This window comes from Ambystoma mexicanum, chromosome 1p, assembly GCF_040938575.1.
Source record: "Ambystoma mexicanum isolate Mex_15411 chromosome 1p, UKY_AmexF1_1, whole genome shotgun sequence".
In the NCBI taxonomy this organism is placed as follows: domain Eukaryota; kingdom Metazoa; phylum Chordata; class Amphibia; order Caudata; family Ambystomatidae; genus Ambystoma; species Ambystoma mexicanum.
This window is the reverse complement of record NC_090921.1, coordinates 1138524513-1138547677: the sequence shown is the minus strand read 5'-3', so window position 1 is coordinate 1138547677 and position 23165 is coordinate 1138524513. Positions and strand designations below refer to the sequence as shown.

The 23165-nt window shown below is 45.0% G+C and overlaps 1 protein-coding gene across 2 annotated transcripts in view; it reads right to left on the bottom strand.

The window, feature by feature from the left end:
- The window catches only part of IGLON5 (IgLON family member 5), a 1589367-nt gene that overhangs the window by 78180 nt on the left and 1488022 nt on the right, over positions 1-23165 (bottom strand). Inside the window, exons 6-7 of one of the 2 annotated variants that reach the window (XM_069604793.1) lie at positions 11191-11311; positions 6748-6899 (exon numbers count right to left, since the gene is read on the bottom strand). In XM_069604793.1, the coding sequence (XP_069460894.1) occupies positions 6748-6899; positions 11191-11311 (273 nt within the window). Of the gene's footprint in view, positions 1-6747; positions 6903-11190; positions 11312-23165 lie in introns of both variants that reach the window. The other variant, XM_069604792.1, reaches the window with a different exon arrangement.

Here is a 23165-nt window from a genome sequence, read left to right as displayed (position 1 = left end):
AGATGTGGGGCTACGCTAATGTCAGGACTGTCGGGACTTGGGGCTAGCTAGCCTTTTGGTTGTAGCCCCCGAGCTTCTTCTATCAGGGGTTACAACCAAAAGACTGAGGGCTTTACCCCGTACCCCAAAGCTCCCTCCTAGTGATGCCTTTGAGTAGGAGGTCCTACTTCAGACTAATCACAAACGAATAAAGACACATGACTGCAATGCTTATTGGCCCGTGCGTTTAATAATGATAGCACAAAGCATATTTATCAACCACTTGGATGACTCTGATCTTAAGTATATCAGTTCCAGGGCCCCCAATGTGCAGCTGCATAGAAGCATCCAGAAAAGAGCATTAGGCAATGTGGATGCTCACAATCCCAGACAGAAGTAAAGAGTAGGTTAGGTTTTCCAAACATGGAATTTCTTTCTCTGACAGTAGGTAGCCATCACCCCTCTCCGGGGCTGCGAGCATCCATCTGTCATTAGTCAGGAAAGATGGCATACTGGTTTTACATATGACATCCAGACGAGCACATGCGGCCAATGACAATGAGAGAAAAGCAGAGAGGAACAGTATTGCTTGCACTCTCATTACCACCCAATGCATCCCTTCCAAATCGCCCTGAAGAATGCATAAAAGGAGAAACGTGTTGCCCTCTCTCGGATTTACCAAAGATACGGTTTGCTGTGTTGACTGATTGTGCTGTGAATACACGCCGGCCTTATTGTGCTTTAAATGCAAACTGGACCTACCCTATGGATTTTATCGTAGGTTCCAGATTGAATATTTTAAACCAGGAGCATCACTGATCAATAAAGTAAAGTGGAAGCTACTTAAGTGTACTTTTGTAAGTACGTCTGTGCTCTTCAACATTTTTGAGTTTTTTTCAAGGCCACATCTGAGATATAAGCATTCTGTTCTGTCCTACTGCATGAGATATTTCCAAACCCAAATACAAACCCTGGTTTGTGAATCTGGCCCTTATCCAGGTCATATTGTTAACCATTTCGCGGAGTTGATAAAATGTCTGGTCAGTTGCACATCACTCTGCTTCACTCAATCGCTCACCAGGGAAACCGCCGTTCCCCTATTTAGTGGCACGAAGCCACTGTTGATTGTTTTACTAACGTGTTAGCAATGCCCAATGACTTTTCTTCTTAAGGAAATGACGCAGGTAGAACTTTCACAATTCAATATTCTTGTTTTGGTTTTGTGGACCTTGAACTCCAGAATAGTGTTCTAGAAGTAACACGTTTGAAATGGAGGTCAGCCTTGACTTTGCAATTTTAAGAGTCATATTTAAAGCTGTACAAAGTGAAAGAACTTCGAATACTGCTGATGGCTCTGGAGAAAACATGTACTGACAGCGGGGCAAAGTTCCTAAAATCATTGCTAGAATACGTGGACCGCTCAGGGAGGTCTTGCCCGCCGGACCTTAGCAGAAGTGCCGAGGGACTGTAGGCACTCGTACACCGGAAGTATGTCACTGTATGCTGACAGCTGATTGGTCAGTCATAGAAACAGGCATGCTGGTAAGTCACCCACTTGTCCAATGAACATTCTTCCCCTGCAGACGGCAGTGCCTGCCCTGGTAATGATGGTGTACCCGCTAAATAACCTTTATGAATTGGAATGGGAGGTCTGCGGGCATGTTGGCGCGTTACAACAATATAAATAAATAAATAAATAAATAAATAAATAAATAAATAAATAAGTACATTGGAATCTGTGGAGCCACTGAATATGAACCAGATGTAAAAATAAAACCTCAAACATTTCTGGAAGAACTAGTGTACGCTGGTAAAAAAAAAAAAAAAAAAAAATAATGGAGAAGGAGAATGAAACGCTGATCCATACGCTGTGAAAAATGTGATCTACTAGTGCGCTTCTGGAAACAGACAATCTCTAGGGTAATTAGCAGCCGGCAGGTGTTTCAGAACAAATCAGTTGTACAGAAAATCGGTAATAACTGCAGGTTTTGCTATAGAGTTCCAAGCAGCCAGAGAGCTTGACATACATCCTGCCTTTTTTTTAAAAAAAGTTATCTGTGCTCATCTCTTTCGTCCACTGTGATCCCCCCTTTGACTATTTTCCTCTCTGTCTCATGTTGCCCTCTTGTAACAATTGCGCTTCCAGAGCTAGAAAGGAAATAGAAAGGGGCCTGGTTCCATTCTGAAGAAGTTGTATTTATATTTCGACGGCAGCCATGTTGCTGCAGTGGGAAACACGTGTTATACCCTTGCGAGTTGCGTTTTGAGTGTAAAAGTGCTTCCACGGTGAAAAAAAAGACATGGGCCAACGGTCTGGGTGCAGATAGCCTTATAGGCCGCAGCTGCAGACTGTACAGCCTTGTTAAAGTCCTTTAGCCCTTGCTAACTGCCTTTGCTTCACTCAGGACGTTAACTCTGGTTTGCACGTCTCTAAGCACCGTGCTCTGAGCGCAAAGGCAGTACTAGGGTGGCAAGTAGCCACTTAAGAGAGAACCTCTTAATAGTTCTGCTTTATTATAATGAATGTCTGGTAGGTTTAAAAGGGGACAAAGAGACTTAATGAGGGGTACCCAAAGAAGCTTGAATCAAATGGGAAGCTATCTTAGAAATGATGTGAGTAACATTGCTCTCAACCTGGCTCCCATTTTTATCAGCTTTATCTGTTTTCATTTAATTTAGCTTGATTGTATTTTATTTTGATTTTGATTTTTTATTAAAGCAATATGACCCGAGTGGCGGGGGCATTACCGACTCAGGTAATGCCCCGGGGCCCATAGTTATAGGCCCCAGCACATTACCTGATTTGATAATGCCCCTGCCGTAAGGGTCATATAGCTATTAGTACCCAGGCCCGCAATATCTGTGTGACTGGGGCACTAAAAGGATTTTTTTCTCAGGACAGGAAAAAAAAAAAGACCAAGAAAATGGCCGCCGGGAAAGGGAAAACAGAGTCAGTTTTCCCTTTCCATGGTGGCCATCGGGAGCGGAGGCGCTGGGAACAGAAGTGTTTCCAGCGTGTCCGCTCCCGGAAAAAAAAAGAGACGAAGGTAAGTGGGGTTGGAGGGTGGATGGGAGGGAGGGGAAAACAAAGAAAATTGTGGAGAAAAAAAAACGCATCTGCGACCCCGGCGTGGGACGATGGAAGCCTCCAGCCATGTGGAGGCGCGGAGCAAGAAGGTAAGTGGGGTGGGGAGGGCAGGGAGGAGGGAGGAAAGAGAAGGGAAAACAAAACAAAAAAAACCTTACCTGAGTCCCCGGCAGGGGGCAAAGGCAGCCTCTCAGCTGTGGGGAGGCTCGGAGCACAGATGGCCCCGCTTCGAGCTTCCTCACTGGCTCAGGGGCTGCCACGCCGCCTGCCGTGGACAAGGAGGCTGGAATCCCAGCCGAGAATCGAAGGATTCACGTCGGGTTAACGACCCTGCGAGAGCCAATCAGAATGCGTGTTGCATTCTGCTTGACTCTCACCGGGTAATAATTATATTTATGATGGTCTGATATTACCACTTCTTTGAGGTTCATATTCAATTAACGGATGCCGAGAGCTGAAACGTATTTCAACAGATCCATAAGACAAACAACGCGAATAAAGCATTTTATGAATCAATTCAAATCTAAAGATTCTTACATCACACACATTAAGACTACATACACAGAGCTCTCAAGCCATGGCAATGGGTGAAAAGACCACTGAGTCCTGTTCTTTTCTCATTGGATTCTGGGACTTGCAGTTTTTTCTTTCAAATTTTAGAATTTAGAAAAACGACAAGTCCCAGAATTCCAAGCAAACCCAGCATTGGATGCCCTTCTCACGCAGAACCACTGGACACCTGGGAGCTCTGTGTAGTTTTGAAACTGTCTGCAATCACTCTGTTGACCTCTATCGTCAACTGATGTCAATTTTTGTAAATCGTGTAAAAGTAGACGTAGTGCATACTTTAGTTGGTTCTCTGTGGGTTTTCTGGATTTAGTTGAGAAGACTGCATATTGAAGGACTCATGCAAAAAAAGGTTTTTTTTTGGCCGATTTTGTGATACCTTAAACTATGGGATTATGACATTTTCAGGGGGTTTCACCACTCTGATTTCATTAGACAGTAGAAAGAATGTTTTTATCACACAATTAATACATTGATGAATTTTTGCCTTACGCCATGAAATGAAAACGAACCTGAAATATACATGCACTTTTTATTCTCAGATGCCTGTCTCAGGGGCTCTCAAAGGTCAATGTAATTTTACTCGGTCCTTTGCCCCTCAATTAAATAAAATGAAGAAAATAAAAACATTACTTGGAATTTCACGTGTACACACCCATATAGATTGACATTAGGCCATTCCCCCCTCAATTAAATTCATTCAATCAATGTTTACATTATTTTGTCCCAACATGTGCATAGGACATATATGTACTTGTGTGAGGATTAAACTAATCACCATATATGACAGATATATATATATATATATATATATATATATATATATATATACCTATGTCATGTATGTGTCATATGTGTTATATGACACATATATTACAGTGTAGTAAGACGTGAAGGAGAAGTTAATTTAGATGTACTACTGTTTATTGCAATTATATGTTTATAGTAATCCTCATATGTTTTCTTGCAGTAGAATGACAACAGAAATGGACTATGCCTGTACGTATGACGTTTTTGTAGATGTGTGTTAACTCAATGCTCCTCTCCTACATTTGTGATGTCAATTTCGTATAGATCACAGTGGAAACAGGCTTTATCCGTAAAAAGTAATTGTCCCAGTTCCCTCTTGTTGAGCTGTTCACCCCTCGTTTCGTATGACATGATTTGGTACAGCGCTAAAGGAATAACGTACTGACATTACAAAAGAGATTTCAAATTGACTGGCAGCTTATCAAAAGCATGAAAAGAAGTGGCCAATTGCAACGCATGTTGGATTGGATCCACCTCCCAATAAGATTCCACTGCACAGTTTCCAGTTCCAATGGTGCGGGGGCTGACTTGTTCTGACACCATAATCTTTGCATTGCTGGAAATCTGTCCTCCCTCTAATCTCAGTACTTCTGTAGATCAGGATGGGTGAAACCCCCAACAAATATTTACAAGCCCATCCCTGAAGACGGTCAAAGAAAGAATCCACCCTTTTATGACTCTCTAGCTTCCGTGTGGCAACAATGAAAACCCTTGGTATGCATCTCTTTGGCAAGTGCAGTGGAGTAAGTAGGATTTGCAGATTGCAACAATTCTGCGTACCAGGAGAGCAACCATTGAATGCGTGTTTTCCGACCCCTTTCAGGGTCCACAGATTGGACATTCCCTCTCGCTCCCTCTCTCTCTCTCGTATGATCTTCTAAAGTGCAAACAACTACTTATTGTAGGAGACCCAGCATGGTTGTTGCCACTTAGACGCCAACATTCTTCTCGATGACAGGGGCCATCCAAACAGGGTTACACCCCCTGGCGTACCCATGAAGGACACGGCTGGAATAAAGAAATTCAATAATTAATGTGTAACGTAAAAGGCCAGTGGTCGCATTCTAACCAAGGGGTTTATTTAAATTATAACACACTTGCTAAAAAAAAACATTGAATCCCTAAAAACATAGTAAAGGTGGAGGCTGACACCGCTGAGAGGTTTGTGCAGCTTGCAGGAATCTCTCTCTCAACTCGACCAATTCGGTTTGGCAAAAGACACCCAGTCCTGCTCCCCAACAATATATACCCTCTCTGATTGCCTGTGCTCCTCTCAAAATAGGAGCAGAGGCCCATAAACTTCCAGACAATATTCCTCAGAGGTAAAGTGGCTCGTAACGTGGGCCTTAAATTCACCCGTCCCGCAAAAAACCCACAAATGGACTGGCAGCCATTGTATAGGCCAAGACAAACCGTGGCCGATAAGTCTCTCCATGTAACCTCTATAGAGGGGCACACAAATACATTAGTATAAACAGAATCAACACACCACTCATAGGGCTAATAGATAATAACGCTCCCAAATTAAAATGCAGGTGAGTTGACATATACAACCCTCCACATTCTTAGCCTAGAGAATAGTAAGGCAGGCACGACGTCCAGCATGTTGTCCAGTAAGGAAGTTAAAGGGCACACATCCCTTTAGGTAAACGCCTTAAATAGCCCATATATTGTGCAATAAAATGCACCTGGAATCAGCTAGGAACATCACAACTTCTCATTGAATTATTTTCCTATGAGACCCCACTATGCTCCAAGTAACTAACTTTTAGGGAGGTAACCGTGTAAAATGGCCCTGTAGCGTTGTAGATAGCAAGCCCCATGTGTTTCCATATGTTATTGATGTGGCCCTATAACAATGTAGGTGAGGGTAAAAGAGATAGTAAAAAGGCTTGTAGAAAGCTAGAGAGGAAGTGGTTGCAGAGCACATGTCGTTCCATGTCCCTGAGAGTTTGCTTTGATTGATTTGTCGGTCCATGATAACCCCTGTGTGCTGTTTGGGTGGTGAATCTGAAACACTTAGCATTAGATCTGTCTGACCGCCACTGTGGTTTACAGAAAACTTTGTTGCTTAAATAGTTGTTTGGAGACTGTCCCATGTCCCCAGGCACATAGATATGCGTTGGCAGTGTTATTCACTAGGGTCGTCATCTTGGGTGGTTGACTGCTCCACCCATTATTCATGAGTACTTTTGGAAACCTCAATAACGGGCCGGTACACAGTATCATACCACACCCCTACTTTGCTCAGGGCTTTTATAATATCACCAGTGACAACATTATGGCTCGTGAAAGCTACTTACTGAACAACCGCATGCTGGCGTTGGAGGCGCCCAGTTTGTTGGTGGCGAGGCAGGTGTAGTTCCCATAATGCCTTGCCGTGACATTGGTGAAGATGAGGATGGACCGGGTCGTTTCGTGATGGATCTTCATCCCTTCGCTGTTGCCCATGAGTCTGCTGGAAAGAGAGGAGGGGGCAAAACAGAGCATTAGTACAGGATGCTGAAGCTCCGTTTCCTGTGGTTGGCCCAACCTCAGCAGAGGGTTTGCTTTCTTTCCACAACCTTATCAAAATTGACATGTCCCCTTCATCGCTCACACAAAGTAGACTTTTCCTGTGTGTTCCAGTCAGATGAGCTTTCTGTGAGTCCCCCCTACATTATTGGATTACCCTATCTCTTTTAGATGGGGACCATGAAGTTCTCTAGCGTTAAGTAGTTAGACGCTAAGCCATTGGCATCTATCCCACATTCGACTTCACTGAGCCTTCTGGAACATCATCTCAACTACTTATCTGCCCAAAACCAGGGAGAGCTTGGAAACAGACAAATCCAAAAACTAAGGACCATACACAAATACAGGGGCATTTGCTCTTCGGTTCGTTTTCTGTTTCTAAGGTGGCGAGTTTCATGTTGCCCCAGAAACCCATAAATGCCCTCCTTCTCCCCGTCAGCCTCTTCCGCCTCCTCGTGTACTCGGCCCGCTGCTGGAACCACTGATGCGCTCACTCAGCCGGTGAGCGTGATTGATAATTAAGCTCTGAAGACCAGGGTAATTTAATGCAGGAGCGTGGAGTGAGGCGCAAATACAGTTTTACATCCCGGTTCTGAATAATAATTCAAGATTAATGATCCGGGTAACTCCTAGTTATATGCATCTGAGTAGGGAGGGGCGAGTAAGGGAGGTTTGCAAAGAGCAGGTCACGGTCTGGTAGTTGCCCAGGCTCCGGCTGGCATTGCATCACCCTGTCTATGCATAACGATTAAACGCCAAGAAGCCCTCCACTCATCCGAGTCGCCAACTAGGGATGGTCCTGAGAAAGGTCAAGGTGATGCCAGATGGGCTTCAGAAGTCTGATGGTGGGACGGGCATTTTTAAACATCTATAGGGTCTAGATGAGTCATGGAACAGGGGAGTGTAGTCAGAATGTCCCTACAGAGTACCCCTGCACCGTATACATGTGTTCGTAGGGCAGGGGACAACATGAACAAAAGGAGACATATGTATTTAATTGGGATGTTTTCTTTTGCACACTCCCACGGCGAGAGCAAAGGTTGAGCTTTTGTGGGCGATCATTATATTTTGATGAACATATGTTACTATTAAGGAACTAAACACTTTCAATTTTATCAAAAGAGACTGCACAATTACTTCTCTCTAATTTAATAAAAAGACTATGGGCCTCATTACGAGTTTGGAGGTAGCCATGCCGTCATTACCAGCATGGCTACCTCCAAACTTGTGTCCGGGTCCCGAAAAAAGGGGATTACCGGGCCATTCCGACTTTTGTGGGCCCAGTAATTCCCATTTTCGGGACCCGGACCCGGTACGTCCCCATTCCCATTGAGCCCCTATAGGGCTCAATGGGAATGGGGAGGATGCTAACAACGGACCCGTTAATGAAGGGTTCATTGTTATCATCCTGGTCTGCTCGCGGGTGCCGGTATGCACGTCTGGCCAGACCAGACGTGCATACTCTCACCCGCGAACAAACTCGTAATGTGGAGGGCCGGTATGGACGGTGCTGGTACCTTACCAGCACCGGCATTGATAGACTGCTCTGACCACCATACAAAGAGCTGGATGGGCCATGCTGGATTTACCCATCAGCAACCTGTTCCATGAATGCCCGTCATGGGTTCACTCATGGCTGGGCTACCAGAGTACATGTCTCTTTCACTTGGCCAAAACTGGCTGTGTTTCCTCAAGCACACCCGCAAGGTAGCGCTGATCAGAGGATTGGAGCACCGTATAGGCACTGCTGTGTGGGAAGAGGTAGGTCCCTGGTATTCACAGATAGTTCCGTTTGAGTCCTTTCGAGAGGACTGCTTCAGATCGCCATGGAACAGGATGAACCAATGCGTACAACTTCCCTTTTGCTGCGGTAGCCCATTGCCAGTTCAACAAATTGTGCTCAGCTGGATGGTTATATCCATCCCTCACATATAAAAGCTAAACTAATTACGTCAACACTGATGCATTGTGGGGCCAAATGTGTATGCATATTGAATATGTTGCATATAGCTGATGCATCCTCCTTTTACATGTATTACAGGTCTTTAGGGTTAGGTCTTGTAATTCAATAACCTTTCGGATTTTACAATTACAGGTGTGATTCTCATGAATTCATTTTTTGGGAGTCAGCGTGAGCATACCAATGGCTTACTGAATATATAAATAGAATCATGGCACCTGCCACCTCATTCATCTCTGGCAAGTTGAGCTAATATGTCAAGGTTTAATGTCCACACTAGAACTGACTGATCTTTGGTCCCCCAGGTTTTCCTCCTATTGAAATTCATATGGTAATAACTCTAGTCTTTGGATGACCCTGTTCAATATCCAGATTAGTGCCATGTATCCTCTTCCGTCTCGAGGAAGATTTTTATGATTCCTTAACTTCCAGATATGAAAAGGCTTTCCGTCGGAACTGGTCTCTCTCTTCTACCTAGCACGACAACACACAAGGACGTGCACGCGCTAGATGCAGTTATCTCTGCCACCGTTTCTCTAACCACCCTGAGCATCACTCCTCTCCCCGAGTCTGACCACCAACTCTTACAGTCTAGCTTCTCCAGGATGATCTCGTATGCCCAGAAGCCCTCCGTAAAGAGCGATGACCACATCACAGTCCTACCCATGAAATGCTTCACTACAGAAAACCTTTCACAAGATTCCACTGCCCCCCTCCTGGAGATATCCTCACCAGCGAGGGCACTTAGTACTCTCAGGGCAGATATCAGCTGAATTCTTGACATCAAAACCACTTCCCTGTGCAAAGAAGCCAAACCATAGATCAAAACCAATTACTGGTGGTACAATGACGAATTGGCCCCACTGAAAAGGATAAACAGGCTGTTGGAACATAAATGCCAGAAAGCAAAGCTCCCGATTGACCGTGAGGATAGTGCCTGCATCAAAAAAGCTATCAAAGAGCCAGCATCAGAACAATAGGGCTTTCTACACTAGCATCCTGGTAGCCCACAACAAATTGGCTGAAGATTTCAAAAATGTGTTGAAAGCCCAGCAGCCCTACAGAATGTAGTACCACCAATTGCCATCCTCAGGCACAATCTGATGGCCTTGCCTCCTTATTGCAAAACCAGATCAAGGAAATCTTTCCACATATTAACTCCAGCTCAGGTACAACCAGCTCCTGCAGCTTTCACTGCATGCTAGGACTTCTCAGACTTCAAACCAATCACCCCGGAAGACCTGATCAAAACAGTCACCAATGCCTGCTCTCTACAAAGTCCCCCTTAACCTAAGATCACCGTCAAAAAGAAAATAGCCACCCTGACACCGTCCCTGTCCACCCACTTAAACAGCTCCCTCTTTCAAGACAATGGGGGGATAGCTATAATATTGACTGCATTCCCAACATTCTGGATTCGGAAGCATGGAGTACCAGAGAGTAATGAAGTAACTCCTTCCACATTATTCTGCCTTTTCTATTCAACCCCCAAGAAGACCACAAAGGTGGCCTGCATCGGCGCTGGAGGTGTCTCATTGTGGAACCCCTCCTCCTTGACTTTCACTGTGAAAACAGCCTCTCAACGTTTAGGAAAAGTCTCCAAAGATTCCTTTTTAAGACGGCCGTTCCACCATTCTGACACTTTCCCCTGTGGCCTCCGGGTGTCCTTCTGCAGCCCAGCTGCCTGCAAGACGCCCTTATTTCCATTCACGTGGACCTGAGTTCGTGTCCTTTGCATGGCTCCTTGTCTCATAACTGCCTGCTTCATGCAACGGTGTGGTATTTGCCCTTGCTTTAATTAAGCTCGTACTGCCTTGCACTGGCCTGCTGCACTCATATTACTCTTGCACTGCCTCCCCGCCCCCCTTCACCCTTAGCCAGATGTGAAAGTGTCAAGACCTGTGCATGGCCATTTATTGTTTCCCCTCCATGTCTTGTCTTCTCCACCAACTCCCGCCTTGTTGGTGCGGCGCACATTAACTTGTTTTACACAAATCAACAATACATACATAGATACATCAATAAATAGAGAAATGCATAAACAAATACATATGGGGGCACTTTTTAAGGAAGGTTTGAATTGCCACTATAGCCCTACTCCCACAGTCAGTGCGTACATGTGAAGGACCTAGGCCCCAGGATAACTGCCCTCCCGCCATGCGTCTCTATCCCTTCAGGCTTGCTGACACTGCAAAGATGGCAAGGCTGCCTAACATCCACTGTTGCCAGGGTCCACCTGGCCCTTCCCCTGAGCCGCTGCTCCAGCACGCACCGTTTTTCATCCTTGTACCACTCGAACTCCGCAGGGGGCACGGCCATGGCGTCACAGCGTAGGACGGCGTTCCTGCCCATTACCGATTGGACATTCTTCACGTCAACGATGGTAGGTGGATCTGTAGGGTGAGAAGAGCAAATTAGGATAACTTATTCCGGCATTTTCATCAAAGTTAGAATACTCTGCCAACACTGAGTGCAATGTGACATGGGAGACATCTACTGACTGAGTACCATGAGTTCCCTTGAACGAAGAGAACCACGTGATGCTTGATAATGCAGATACTGTGCTCTGATCAGCACATGATTCAATACAGTGTCAATAAAACGTGTCTTTTCACCTTCTATTTTTTTGGCCCTATTTCTGCTCTGCTTGTGTACCTTTGAACTGAAGCCCCTCGTGAGCCTCAGGCACCTAGGAAATTCTACTTATGTTTGAGGAGTGACTTTAGCCAATGGTGCAGCAAGAACATATTGCTGAAGAGGTGCACTAACCTACAGGACAAATACACGTTTTTTTAACTGAATAATTCAAAGTAATGAGTACCAATTTCGGTTGGGTGAAATTGTATGTAAATATTCTATGTAAATATGTGCTCTGTAAAGCGCTTTGGATAAAGGTGCTATATAAATAACACATCAATTTCATTATCATTAATGGTTTTGAAAAGCTGGGCCTTGCCATGCTTAATTTTTTGGAAATTCTATGAGCTGCTTTGCTTTTCCTTGTGATTTCGCTCAACTGTGACACTCGGCCTGAGGACAAGGCAGAAGCAAGTGAGTTATCAGCTTGTAATGATGTGCCATGCCCTTCCGCCATGACTCTGCAGGATAACCTGAGGCACCGTTCAGCCTAGTTGGGCCTCATCAGTGAGGTGCTCTTTGAGTGTCCAGATACATTGAGCTTGAAGCTTGCATCTCGACATATCCCTAGGTAGAGCCCTATCACACATCCTGAGTTCTCCCAAAGACAAAACCTGGCCGCTGTCTTGAAAGATGTCCCTATAAAGGCGGTCCCTAGTGAAACGAGAGCTCACAGAACCGCTCCACCCACCTTTGCCTGGTGTAACCTCTGCTTTAGATTCAGTGGATGAGGAACAATGTTCTCAAAAGTTCCCAACTTGCCCAACTTCCGCCCCTAGAAACACTTGTGTAGAGGCGCGTTATAAATGACTCATATACCATATCATATCATATATCTGCTGCATTCATGGCATGTTAGCACATGGAAATCTTTTTTTTGCCCCCGCTCAGCCAAATAGAATGCTTGGAACGTAATCAATAACTGCTGTTTGCACCCAGGAAACGGCACTCAGCCAATCTGGTCAATGGAAATGCGGGAGAACACTGCCAGTCCACCTTTGTTTCACCAGCCTCCCATGCCCTTTCCTCTGGTGTGGCCATTTTCTCTCTGCGGTGCCTCAACCCCTCTACCAGAGTCCCCAAGTGATCCTCCAAACCCTTCCCACCTGGTGGCCCAGGGCCTCAGGCTCCACTGCTCTACTCCCTCACGGTCCGGAGCCACTATAGATATAGAAAAGGGACTTAGTCCCTTTCCTTTGTACTATGGTGGTAACCTTCTATTATTTGTTTTGCCGGGAGGTTGGGCATGCACAAGACGTGTAGCCCATCTCCCGTAAACAAATACATTTAAAAACAACGTTTACACTAACAAAAAGCATCAACCTCTTTGATGCGGAGGCATAAAGTGACAGTAATTGCCCTGAGTCCTTGCTGAAGCCCTTGCTTCCCTCGGGCTACATAAGCTCAGGCTGGCGGGTCGTTACATGCCCACTACGCCCCTGAGAGTGAGATGATAGGTATAACATTGACTGCATTCCCAACATTCTGAATTCAGAAGCAGGCAGAAGAACAACAGACAGTAAATAAGCAACTCCCCCCACATGTTCTGCCTTTCCTATTCAAACCTCCAGAAGATCCCAAAGTTGACAAGTTACTAAGCAACATCTTCCCACCTTTTATTCTTTAAACATCATAAAATAAAACCACATTTAATTTGCTAACATGTTGTGTTGGTTTACTCACTATTAAACTAATATTTGAGCTTCACTTTCAAAACAAAACTGTATTGCTACCGCCACCATGCGCTAAAAGACCTGTTTGTCTCAGGAGGGATCATTATGGCTCAGGATATGCAATCCATCCCTCAGTCATTAATGTTTTATTAATACGTTTGCAGTGAGCAATTCCTTTGCAGAACTAGAGGAAGTAGCACGTTCTACCTGGAAGTTACAGGTGCTCAGTGGTACCTGGTAGGAGGGTGCATAAGCAACAGGGGGGTGGTAGACTAAGCACAGCTGGCTGGTGTGGACATGCATGCGTCTGGCAAGGGCATGGGCAGATTCCATGCATCTTGATAGCTATGTTTCTGTGACCATTTGGCAGGGACGGCGGGTAGACTGATGATTAGGGAGGGCCTACAGGGGAAATTGGGTCGATTCACTGGCTTGCTTACTGTTCGGCTACGTAACCCCCATTTCAACTACTGTTCCCAAAGATTTTTTCGCAGGAAGAGCTACTTGTTTGGATTGCGGCATAGGAGATGTTTATTCTTTGTTTTTTGTTGAAACATTTGTTTATTCAGTGTGCATTCCATTGGAAGCAGGGACATAAAATACAACTTGCATGCTCATAAGTACAAACCATACGTTTAAAGGACAAGAAACAAAATGATATACATTGAAGGGATATATAGAGTCAGGTGCATCTGCTATTCACAATATTCTATTGAGATCATCAGTTGGTTTCAATAATCACAACATTAATCTATAGTCGTGTAGTGCCATAGATAGTCCCCAGAGGATGACATCATGCAATAAGAAATGCTGTGAAAGGGCTTTAAGCTTCCGCATCAGCGCTAGTTGAGCTGCGCGCAGCCAAATAGCGTCTCAAATAACACCGAATGTCTCTAGGTGCATCAGCCGTATGTGATGCATCACAATAGATCTCCTCAACCTCATGAGTTCTTACAAGTTCATGTGACCAATGGAGGCAGTAGGTTTGGAGAGGTTTATTCTTAAATGTCTATTTTGACTGTGATGAGTCAAAGCAGGGAGAGTATTGGCGGACATAAACCTTGACATATAGGTGACACTGATGTAATGTGTGCACAGCAGGATCAGTAAACTGTTAATTAAACGCGTTATACTTATTATTTTTAAGTATGATGTAGTTTAAGGCTTTTTATACATACATCTATTTATTTATTTATTTATTTTTGTTTGCATTTATATAGCGCACATGCAGCCCAAAGGCATCGCAACACTGTTACTTGTGGCAGTCTTAGTTACAGAAGAGTTACATACATGTAATGAAAACATAGCAGAAGTACAGTTTCAAGGTTAAGAGTACATTGTACTTACATTATATAAACATTCAGATACAGATTTTAGCTAAAACATATTGTGCCGGTGTCTATGAAGCTCTATTTAGGTGTGAGAATGAGTAGAGTTTCTATCTTGGATGAGTTTTAGTTGAAGAGCATTGTTTTCAACGATTTGCGGAATGCTAGGTGGGAGACTTCTGCTCGCACGGGTGGTGGTAGGGCATTCCATTGCAGCGCTGCTAGGTAAGGGAAGCTGACCCCACCTGCTCTGGCTCTCTTTACTCTAGGGATTGTGAGCATATTTGCATGTGGAGTTCTGGTCGGTCTGGTGGATGTAGTGGGGTGGATTCTCTCAGAGAGCTACGGTGGAGCAGTGAGGTGGATGCACTTGTGGGTGAGGGCAAGGGCTTTAAAGAGGACTCTTTCTTTTACTGGGAGCCAGTGTGCCTGTTTCCTAGTTGACGTGATATGCTCTTTCTTGGGTATTCCCGTGGCTGCTCTCAGAGCACATTCATGTGAGTGATCATGCAATATACACATGTTAAAAAAACAAGAATAAAACAATAGATAATAAATGTTCTAGCAAAAAAAACATAATATGTGTTCAATAAGATACAGCATTTTAGTCTTTTAATTTGTTATATCAAGTTGCTTTAAGCTTCATTTTGCGGGCTTCATTTTGTGGCTGGCCTTGTTTTGGAGCACACAAGCTAAACTAGGGCTGTGGGTTCGAAGGGGCAAGGTCAGAAGGTGAGGAGAATAAGAACTGGAGGGTCTGAAGCACGTGGATGTCTGGATGGAGAAGAGGCCCGGGCGATGTGACTTGGGGGCCACAAGGGCACGTTGTTGTGAACAGAGGAGTGCTGTCCATGCCTGTGCTGCTCCTGTCACTTCCTGTCTCTGTCAGTCTTGTAGTTCCCCTAGCTCAGGGGTGTCCAACTCCAGGCCTCAAGGGCCAGGATCCTGACAGTTTTTCAGGATATCCCTCATTAATATTCATGAGGAATAATTTGCATATATTTAGAATCAAAGTATGCAAATGTATCTCATGAATACTAATGGTGGGTAGCCTGACAACCCGACATGGATCCGTCCCTCAAGGCCTGGAGTTGGCAACCCTGCCCTAGCTGCTGCTCTTTGATCATTTTCCTTAATGTCTAGGGTTAGGATTGCACCAGAATGATTTGCCGCTAAGAACAATGCTTCTCTTAATAATGTATCCAGGAGTATGCAGCGTCCCCAATCCAAGAGGGCACAGTATAGGATCGGACATCTACTGTCCAGAACGAGATAAGGCACTGCTCACGGGTTTGGAATCTCTGTTGGATAACAGCCTTTCAACAAGGCTTGCCAGTCAAGAAGCCGCTATGCCGCTTCGTTAGACCCCGAAAGACAGTTTCCTGAGATGCCACATATACACAGTGCCAGAAGAGCAGGAGCGTTGAATCAGTCACAGATATATGGCCTGGAGTCCCTATTACGTTTTCAGATGGCAAGGTGAGGAACACTACCTTCCTATGCACGCTCAGAGTATTAGCCCATCATATTCGGGGATGGGAGCAGTGCCCTGTGTCTAGATAGCTTAGTCAAGGAGGCAAATGGCACAAAGCTCATCCAGTCCGCCCCACTGAAAATGAAGACACCTGAGAGGGGACTAGAGTACAGCAAGAGAGACTCCTGAACGAGATGCATTGGTTCTGCTCAGACATAAAAGGTGGTCCTCAGCAACATAGTGAAGGGTCCACTGAACGGGGCCCTGGATGTTTATCAGGGACACATTACTTAGAAAGGTAGTAGATATTACGGTAGTTAGGCAGTCGTACCTTTACAGTTTATAACATTATAAAGATTTAAGACAACAAACTATGGATTTAAAGGTATATGCTGGAAGAGTCTGGCTACGTCTCTGCACACACTGTAGTCATTAAGGGAGGGAAGCAGTAACTCTGCTTAAAACCAAGCAATGATTATACTTCAGTGAGGATTGCTTACCAAAAGACTCTGCCATTTACGAACCCTCCCACTAGCTGGAAATTCATTCAGGTAGTCAAGTCCTCTCGAGGTGCAACCACCCCTTGTCTTGCTGAGGGACCAAAAGTCAATAAGGAGCCAAGTAGGGCATCAGAAGTTGCATTGATGTTAGCCAAATACCAAGGGAGTATGTTTAATTGAAGTCACATGTTAGGTGTACACTAAACCAGGTGCAGGAAAAATAGGTTTTCATGAGGCCATTGTCCTTTGTCCTTCCCTATCTATGACTTTCTGGTAGATTTGCTCTCTTGGTGGCAGTAACTTGCAGTTTCTGTGAGTTAGAGGTTTCTGGTCAGGATGTTGCCTTGCTTCTTCTGGATTGAGGCACAAATCTGGCAACACCAATGTTGGTGGCATGGGTCATCTTGACAGGGGTTAGGAATCAGACTCTTAAGCAAATGTTGATACCCATTATTAGTTCTTGTGTCCTTGTCCCCTTGGGTAGGCAGACCCAGCTCTGCTGCACTTCCCATGCCTTCATCTGGCAGCCAAGCACTTTCCTCAAATGGACTATATGATGTGTGTGAGGAATTCGACCATTCAAACACATGGGCTTTTTGAATTGTTTAATTAAATGGAATGATAGTAAACCAAACTTAGGAAAATGTGTGGTGCTAATAAACACACAGTACTCTATGATCACACCATGACAAACGCATATACCCGAGAACTCTGGGCAGACACAGCCTAAAAGCACAGTCTGCCCTGTCATATTTAATTGGAATGTGACAGCCAGGAGTACACTAAGTCATCTCCAGGAAGGGAGAGGACCAAGTTTTCCCCTGCCATGGCAAGCCCGATTAATGAACAAAGTCTCCATGGATCTGCTCTGCTCTTTTGTTAGGCCCTGCAGCTGGTGGCAACGATTAACATACCAATAGAATGCACTTCAAACAGTCTATTATGGGTCTGGCCGCAGAGGTTAGAAAGGAGACAGGAAACCCAGCAACCTTTCATATGTAACCCTGTCAACCTGAAGCCAGCTCCCGCCCTCATTATCAATGACAGTGAGCTGTCATGTCCGGGACTGCTGTTTACAGTAAGCCACCCCGCTATGGGGGCCCCATTCATGAGGTATGAGAATGTGGTTTGCAGGAGCCAGAGAGTCTGGTCGAGTTGCAGGTTCAATGGAGACCAGCTGCTTTAACAGGGACCACATAGAGTTGACCACTAACCAGAGAGACACTTTGATCAACAACAGACAGGAAGATGGGTGGGACTTGGTATCACAAGGGAGTGTGGCCAGAGATCGTTCTGCTGAGAAAAGGTTTCTGCCATTTTAGTTCTGGGGCAGACCCTGTTCCTGTTTTAACCCCTATACCCTTCCTGTTGAAAAGCACTCAGTTTATGACCTCGTGCATACAGGAGATGGTTGCTAGGTACCCCAGGATTGGTTCATTACGGTAGACTTAGCCTACACCACTCACTGTGGCCCACTTGGCTTTAAAAGAGGGCTGGAGCCCATCTTTAAGCAGATCATCTGAAGACTTCACAAGACACAAGAAAGAATAACTCATCTTTGAACCCTGGCTGAAGGTACAGTCTGTTTAACAGCTTCCACCAATGAAGGAAGGCCAAGATATCCAAAGAGGGAAGCAATATCCCTCCCCTAAACTTCTCCCAGGGTACAGAGGGAGAAACAGAATTCAGAGGACCCTCCAGCCACTCCAGAACTGATACACAACCAGTACCTTGCTAGGTTCTTGGCAAGTCTTTATAACTATTGTAAAAAAAGTATGAACGCAAATGTACAGATATTATTTTACTCCTATTCTAATTTCTTTTTTCTAAAAGCTGTTGAAAACCGGATTAATTTCCATGGATTCCTTAAACATGCAAATATCCTTTTTGTCCGATCCCTGGGAAGGGAGTGCCAGAAGGTCTCTGCACCTAAAGCCAAGGACAAGGGAGCTGCCTACAACACACTTCACAGCTGTGGGCCATCCATCTTAAAGGACAACATGAGCCCATTGGTGAAGCTGGGAGCAGTGCCTCGATGAGCATCTACCAACATTCACCTTAAAGGACACTTTCGAGCTAGTCATGTTCGTCGAGATGCAACTGACTGCAACGCTGACCGTTGTCAAGCCTCAGTCAATTAAAGACATCTAAGACATCCCAACCAGTGTTTCCGAACCCCCGATCATCACGGAGACAATAATTCCTGATCCAGAGCTGCTGTGTAGGCCAGTCTGCAGCCGTTCATCCAGCTTCGCTCGCTGAACCCTCTACCTGCCTGATACCCGCAGCTGGCTATCATCTCTAAATCTGTCACAGAAGCCTGCAAAACGCCCTGAAGCTGATTCATCCCCGTTGAGCACCAAGAACACCGGTACATTGTGGCTCTGCCGTTTGGCACTTCCCATAAAGCCCCTAGAGACATATTAAGACTGATTGTTCCCATTGTGCTTAAGCCAAGAAATCTTAAACTGTTGTGGTAATTAACCATGCCGACTACTCTCCTGTCAGGATCCAGAGTGCATCCCTTCTCCTTCTTTGAAACTGTCTGTCCTCTGCATTCCTTTGAGGATGGGTTGTATTTCGTAGTGCTGTTTGACTGTCTGTTGTGATATAAGTAAAGCAGATATTTTTATACCACGTAACAATTGTGTTTTTGCTGTGTTGCAACTAACGATCCATGACCATTAGAGGAGATAAGCCTGCTGTTCCATCCATGTTACCAACATTGGACAAGGAGGATAACATTTTGCTTGTTATTCCAATCTGTTTGGATCCCTTCCGGTGAATTAGAAGTGTGGGGCTGATTGAAGGTTTAGAAACCAATTTTCATCCCTGGGCCACTGCTATCCCAGAACCTCATTCATCACAATATGTTTGGTCAAGCTTCTGGAAACCAACCTTCCTTCCTTCCTTCCTTCCTTCCTTCCTTCCTTCCTTCCTTCCTTCCTTCCTTCCTTCCTTCCTTCCTTCCTTCCTTCCTTCCTTCCTTCCTTCCTTCCTTCCTTCCTTCCTTCCTTCCTTCCTTCCTTCCTTCCTTCCTTCCTTCCTTCCTTCCTTCCTTCCTTCCTTCCTTCCTTCCTTCCTTCCTTCCTTCCTTCCTTCCTTCCTTCCTTCCTTCCTTCCTTCCTTCCTTCCTTCCTTCCTTCCTTCCTTCCTTCCTTCCTTCCTTCCTTCCTTCCTTCCTCCTTCCCTCCCTTTCTTCCCTCACTCCCTCCCTTTCTTCCCTCCCCCCCCCCTCCCTCCCTCCCTCCCTCCCTCCCTCCCTCCCTCCCTCCCTCCCTCCCTTCCTTCCTTCCTTCCTTCCTTCCTTCCTTCCTTCCTTCCTTCCTTCCTTCCTTCCTTCCTTCCTTCCTTCCTTCCTTCCTTCCTTCCTTCCTTCCTTCATTCCTTCCTCTGATTTTACTTTCATCTCAGCTCCACCTGTCACTTCTTTCCTTCTCTTTTCTTACTTTACCCTCTGATTCATGTTTCTGTGTCACTTCTCTCCTTCCATCCTCATTTCATGTTTCCACCACGTAAGGTTATGGATCTGGTTCCCTCACCTCTCTGTTTCTGTTCTCTCTTCCCCTTCTCCTGTCGTTCCTACTTCCCTCTTTTCCTCCTCCCGTTTTTCTTTCTACCTCGAACCTTCATTATGTGCTATTATCATCTTATGCTCCTCTTCTCTGGGGACATCTGTTCCTTGTTTTCTTCCACTCTCTTCTCCTTCTTTCATGTTGTTTCTCTACTCTCCCAATTCCTCTCTCCGCCACTCCTTTGGCTTTCTTCCTCGTCCCTCCTTCTCGTTGCTTCTCCTTCTTATCCCTTTCTCATCTCTCCATTCTTGGCTCCTCTTACTGCCTCTTTCCTCCACTCTGCACTTTCCAGAACCATCTCTACTTCCACTCTACCCCAGCTCACTCCACACACCCTCTCTGCACTCCTAACACCCACAGTATGCTGCCGTGCATGCCCACTATGATGTCCTACCAGTGTATGTCGATGGTAAGTGTGTGAGGGCTTTCAACTGCCATTAATGTAATAACGGACCCTGTGATTGGGCACAAGGCATGGGAACTGCAGGTTTGACAGCTGGATCTAATGGAATAGCAGACCACCTAGCAGCTACACAACCCAAGGCTATTTTAGCAGCATTCGTCACATTGGAACTAGATCTGAGCCTGGGGTTGGTTTTCATTACTGGCTAATGGAATGGGCTTCCCTCCTGCTGCAAGACTTGGTATGATCCAGCTTTCTGATCATCCTTCTGCCACACAGGGCTCATGAACAGGACCACAAGTAACACTCCCGTATTTGAGCCTCAGAATCAACAACTATTAACATACGTAGAATGTTCTTCACTGCTGCCTTAAGTAGGCAAGTCCCAAAATCTTCCCTTCTATCCAAAAGTGCCTCATTAAACTTGTATTACTACTGATGGGGATATTTCTTGGCAGTGTTGTGGGGGATACAATTAAGGTTAGGGATGGCTTGGGCTGGCTGGGGCATCGTATAATATTTTATTAGATTGCTTAAAGCGTGAACCAAGCTCAAGAGCAGCAGAGCGTTTTTCAAAAGGATTGTGCCAGAATTGGGCTTGACATTTTATACAGTAATTCAGTGCCTTTGGTCGAGGGAGAGAGTGATTTGTATTCGTCCAGCAGGTATTGTTGAAAGAGCCAGGCTTTCAGTGTTTTGCAGATTATTTTTTGCAAAACCCAAGCTACACCTAAACATAGTAGTATGCACCAGATTGTTTTACAAACTGACAGCTGCCAGAAGATGAGCTTTTAAGAGACAAACTGGTATGTGAATCTTAAGTCTCTAGTTTATGTACTTTACCTGTATTTTCTCTATAGAGTCTTTAATGTAAAGTTTTAATTTCTTTGAGTTGATTTTTTTTCTATCTTTTGAAAACAATTTAGAAAAGCTGGATTGCAATTTTCTTTCAAGATCAAATCAATAATATTTTGATCCATTGTTATCGGGCCCCCAAAAGGAGGGGGCCCATAGGCCGGTACCTACTTTGCCTATTTGGTAATCCGGAAATGTCAAGAACCAATTAATCTCCAGTCTTCTGGGCTGTCAAGTTGAACAGGTCAGATGAATCTTCGTTTGAGGGAAGGGATCAGAAATGAGGCTAGCATGTCTTTATAGCCTTCAACTCTTCCTTGTTTTCGTGAGTTTTTATGTGATATATTTTATGGAGACATCTTTTAAATATAATGTAGTTTATTTTGGTATTGTACAATTTTACTGAATTTAAAATTCAGAATTCACCAAATGTCCGAAAATGCATACCACCAAAGGTTCGAACACCAAAAGTTCGAACCTTTGGTGGTATCCATTTGCATTTAAGGTAGGGAAAAAAAAAGAAAAGACTGAGGGGGCTGCCGGTGTGTCCCCCGCAACACCCTGCTCACTATACTGTACAGTATAGTGAGCAGGGTTATGGGGGACACCCTCGCAGCACACCCGACAAAAAAAAGAATAATAAAATGGGTGCTGCGGGGGTGTCCCCCGCAACACCCCGCTCACTATACTTTATAGTACAGTGAGCGGGGTGTTGCGGGGGAACCCCTTTTAGCTGCCCTAAAAGAAAGGAAACAAAAAAAGGACCCTGCTGCGCCGGTTCCCGATCACGGAAGTGAAAGGGAACTGGTGCCACAGGAACACAAGGCATCTTAAAAGGTAAGTAGGGTTTGGTTATGTTGGGGTGTGGGCGGGGGTGTGTTGTGGGTGTGGATGGCGGTGTAGGTGTATAGGGTTTTGAAATGTAGCTTCACATTGGAAATGTACAAACCTTTTGTGGTGCGTACATTTCCCATGCAAACATTTCCGTCGCGGGAAAAACAGCCGCGGTCGGATCACACAGATCCGTTTCTTTTATATAGCATGCTCTGCAGCAGACGTGTTCCTATTCTTAGCCTCAGTCACGTGACCCATTGAGATTTTTAGTTCTGTCTAAAACAGGAGTCGAAAATAAGTGATTTGCACTGGCCAACAGCCATTGCTTTGCTACTCCAGTGAAACTGTTATTTGCCACTTTACTTTTCTTTAGACAAGGCTTCTCTCCAGCAACAATAACAATGTATGACAACAGAATGTTGGCAGATGAGCCAAAGGCTCTGTACTTACTCCGCATTTAGCTTGTATGTCTGTGTTTCAGGGAAGGAAGACAGCCGTCTTTATTGGCTCAAATGATGTGTCCAAGTCTTTATTTCTAAGAAGAACAGTGCAGCTTCCCACCAGACTTCATATAATGAGTGACATGATACACAGAACAGTGCCCGTCAGAGCAGTAAGGTGCTCTTCAACCAATAGCAACGTGCGAGCTGTGTTGCTTCTCTCTGTGTTATATGCTTATTTTACTGCTATGCTATCTTCTTCAGTAGAGTGAGACGTGATGCTACAACGGAAATGTGTCCTTTAATGGAGGCATTTTTCTGTTTCAGTTGTCTCTTAGGCTGGCTAAAAGCAGCTCTGTTCTCAGACAATTCCTACCTTGGGTAATGTTTTACCCTGCTGCAGTCTTTCATGTATTTCACCACTGAAACTTACCACGAACACCTTCTGGTCCATTTTTACGAGGGGACTGACTGGAGAAACAAGCTTCCACAGCGTGTCATCACAAAATGGCTGCCTCTGTCAAAGTG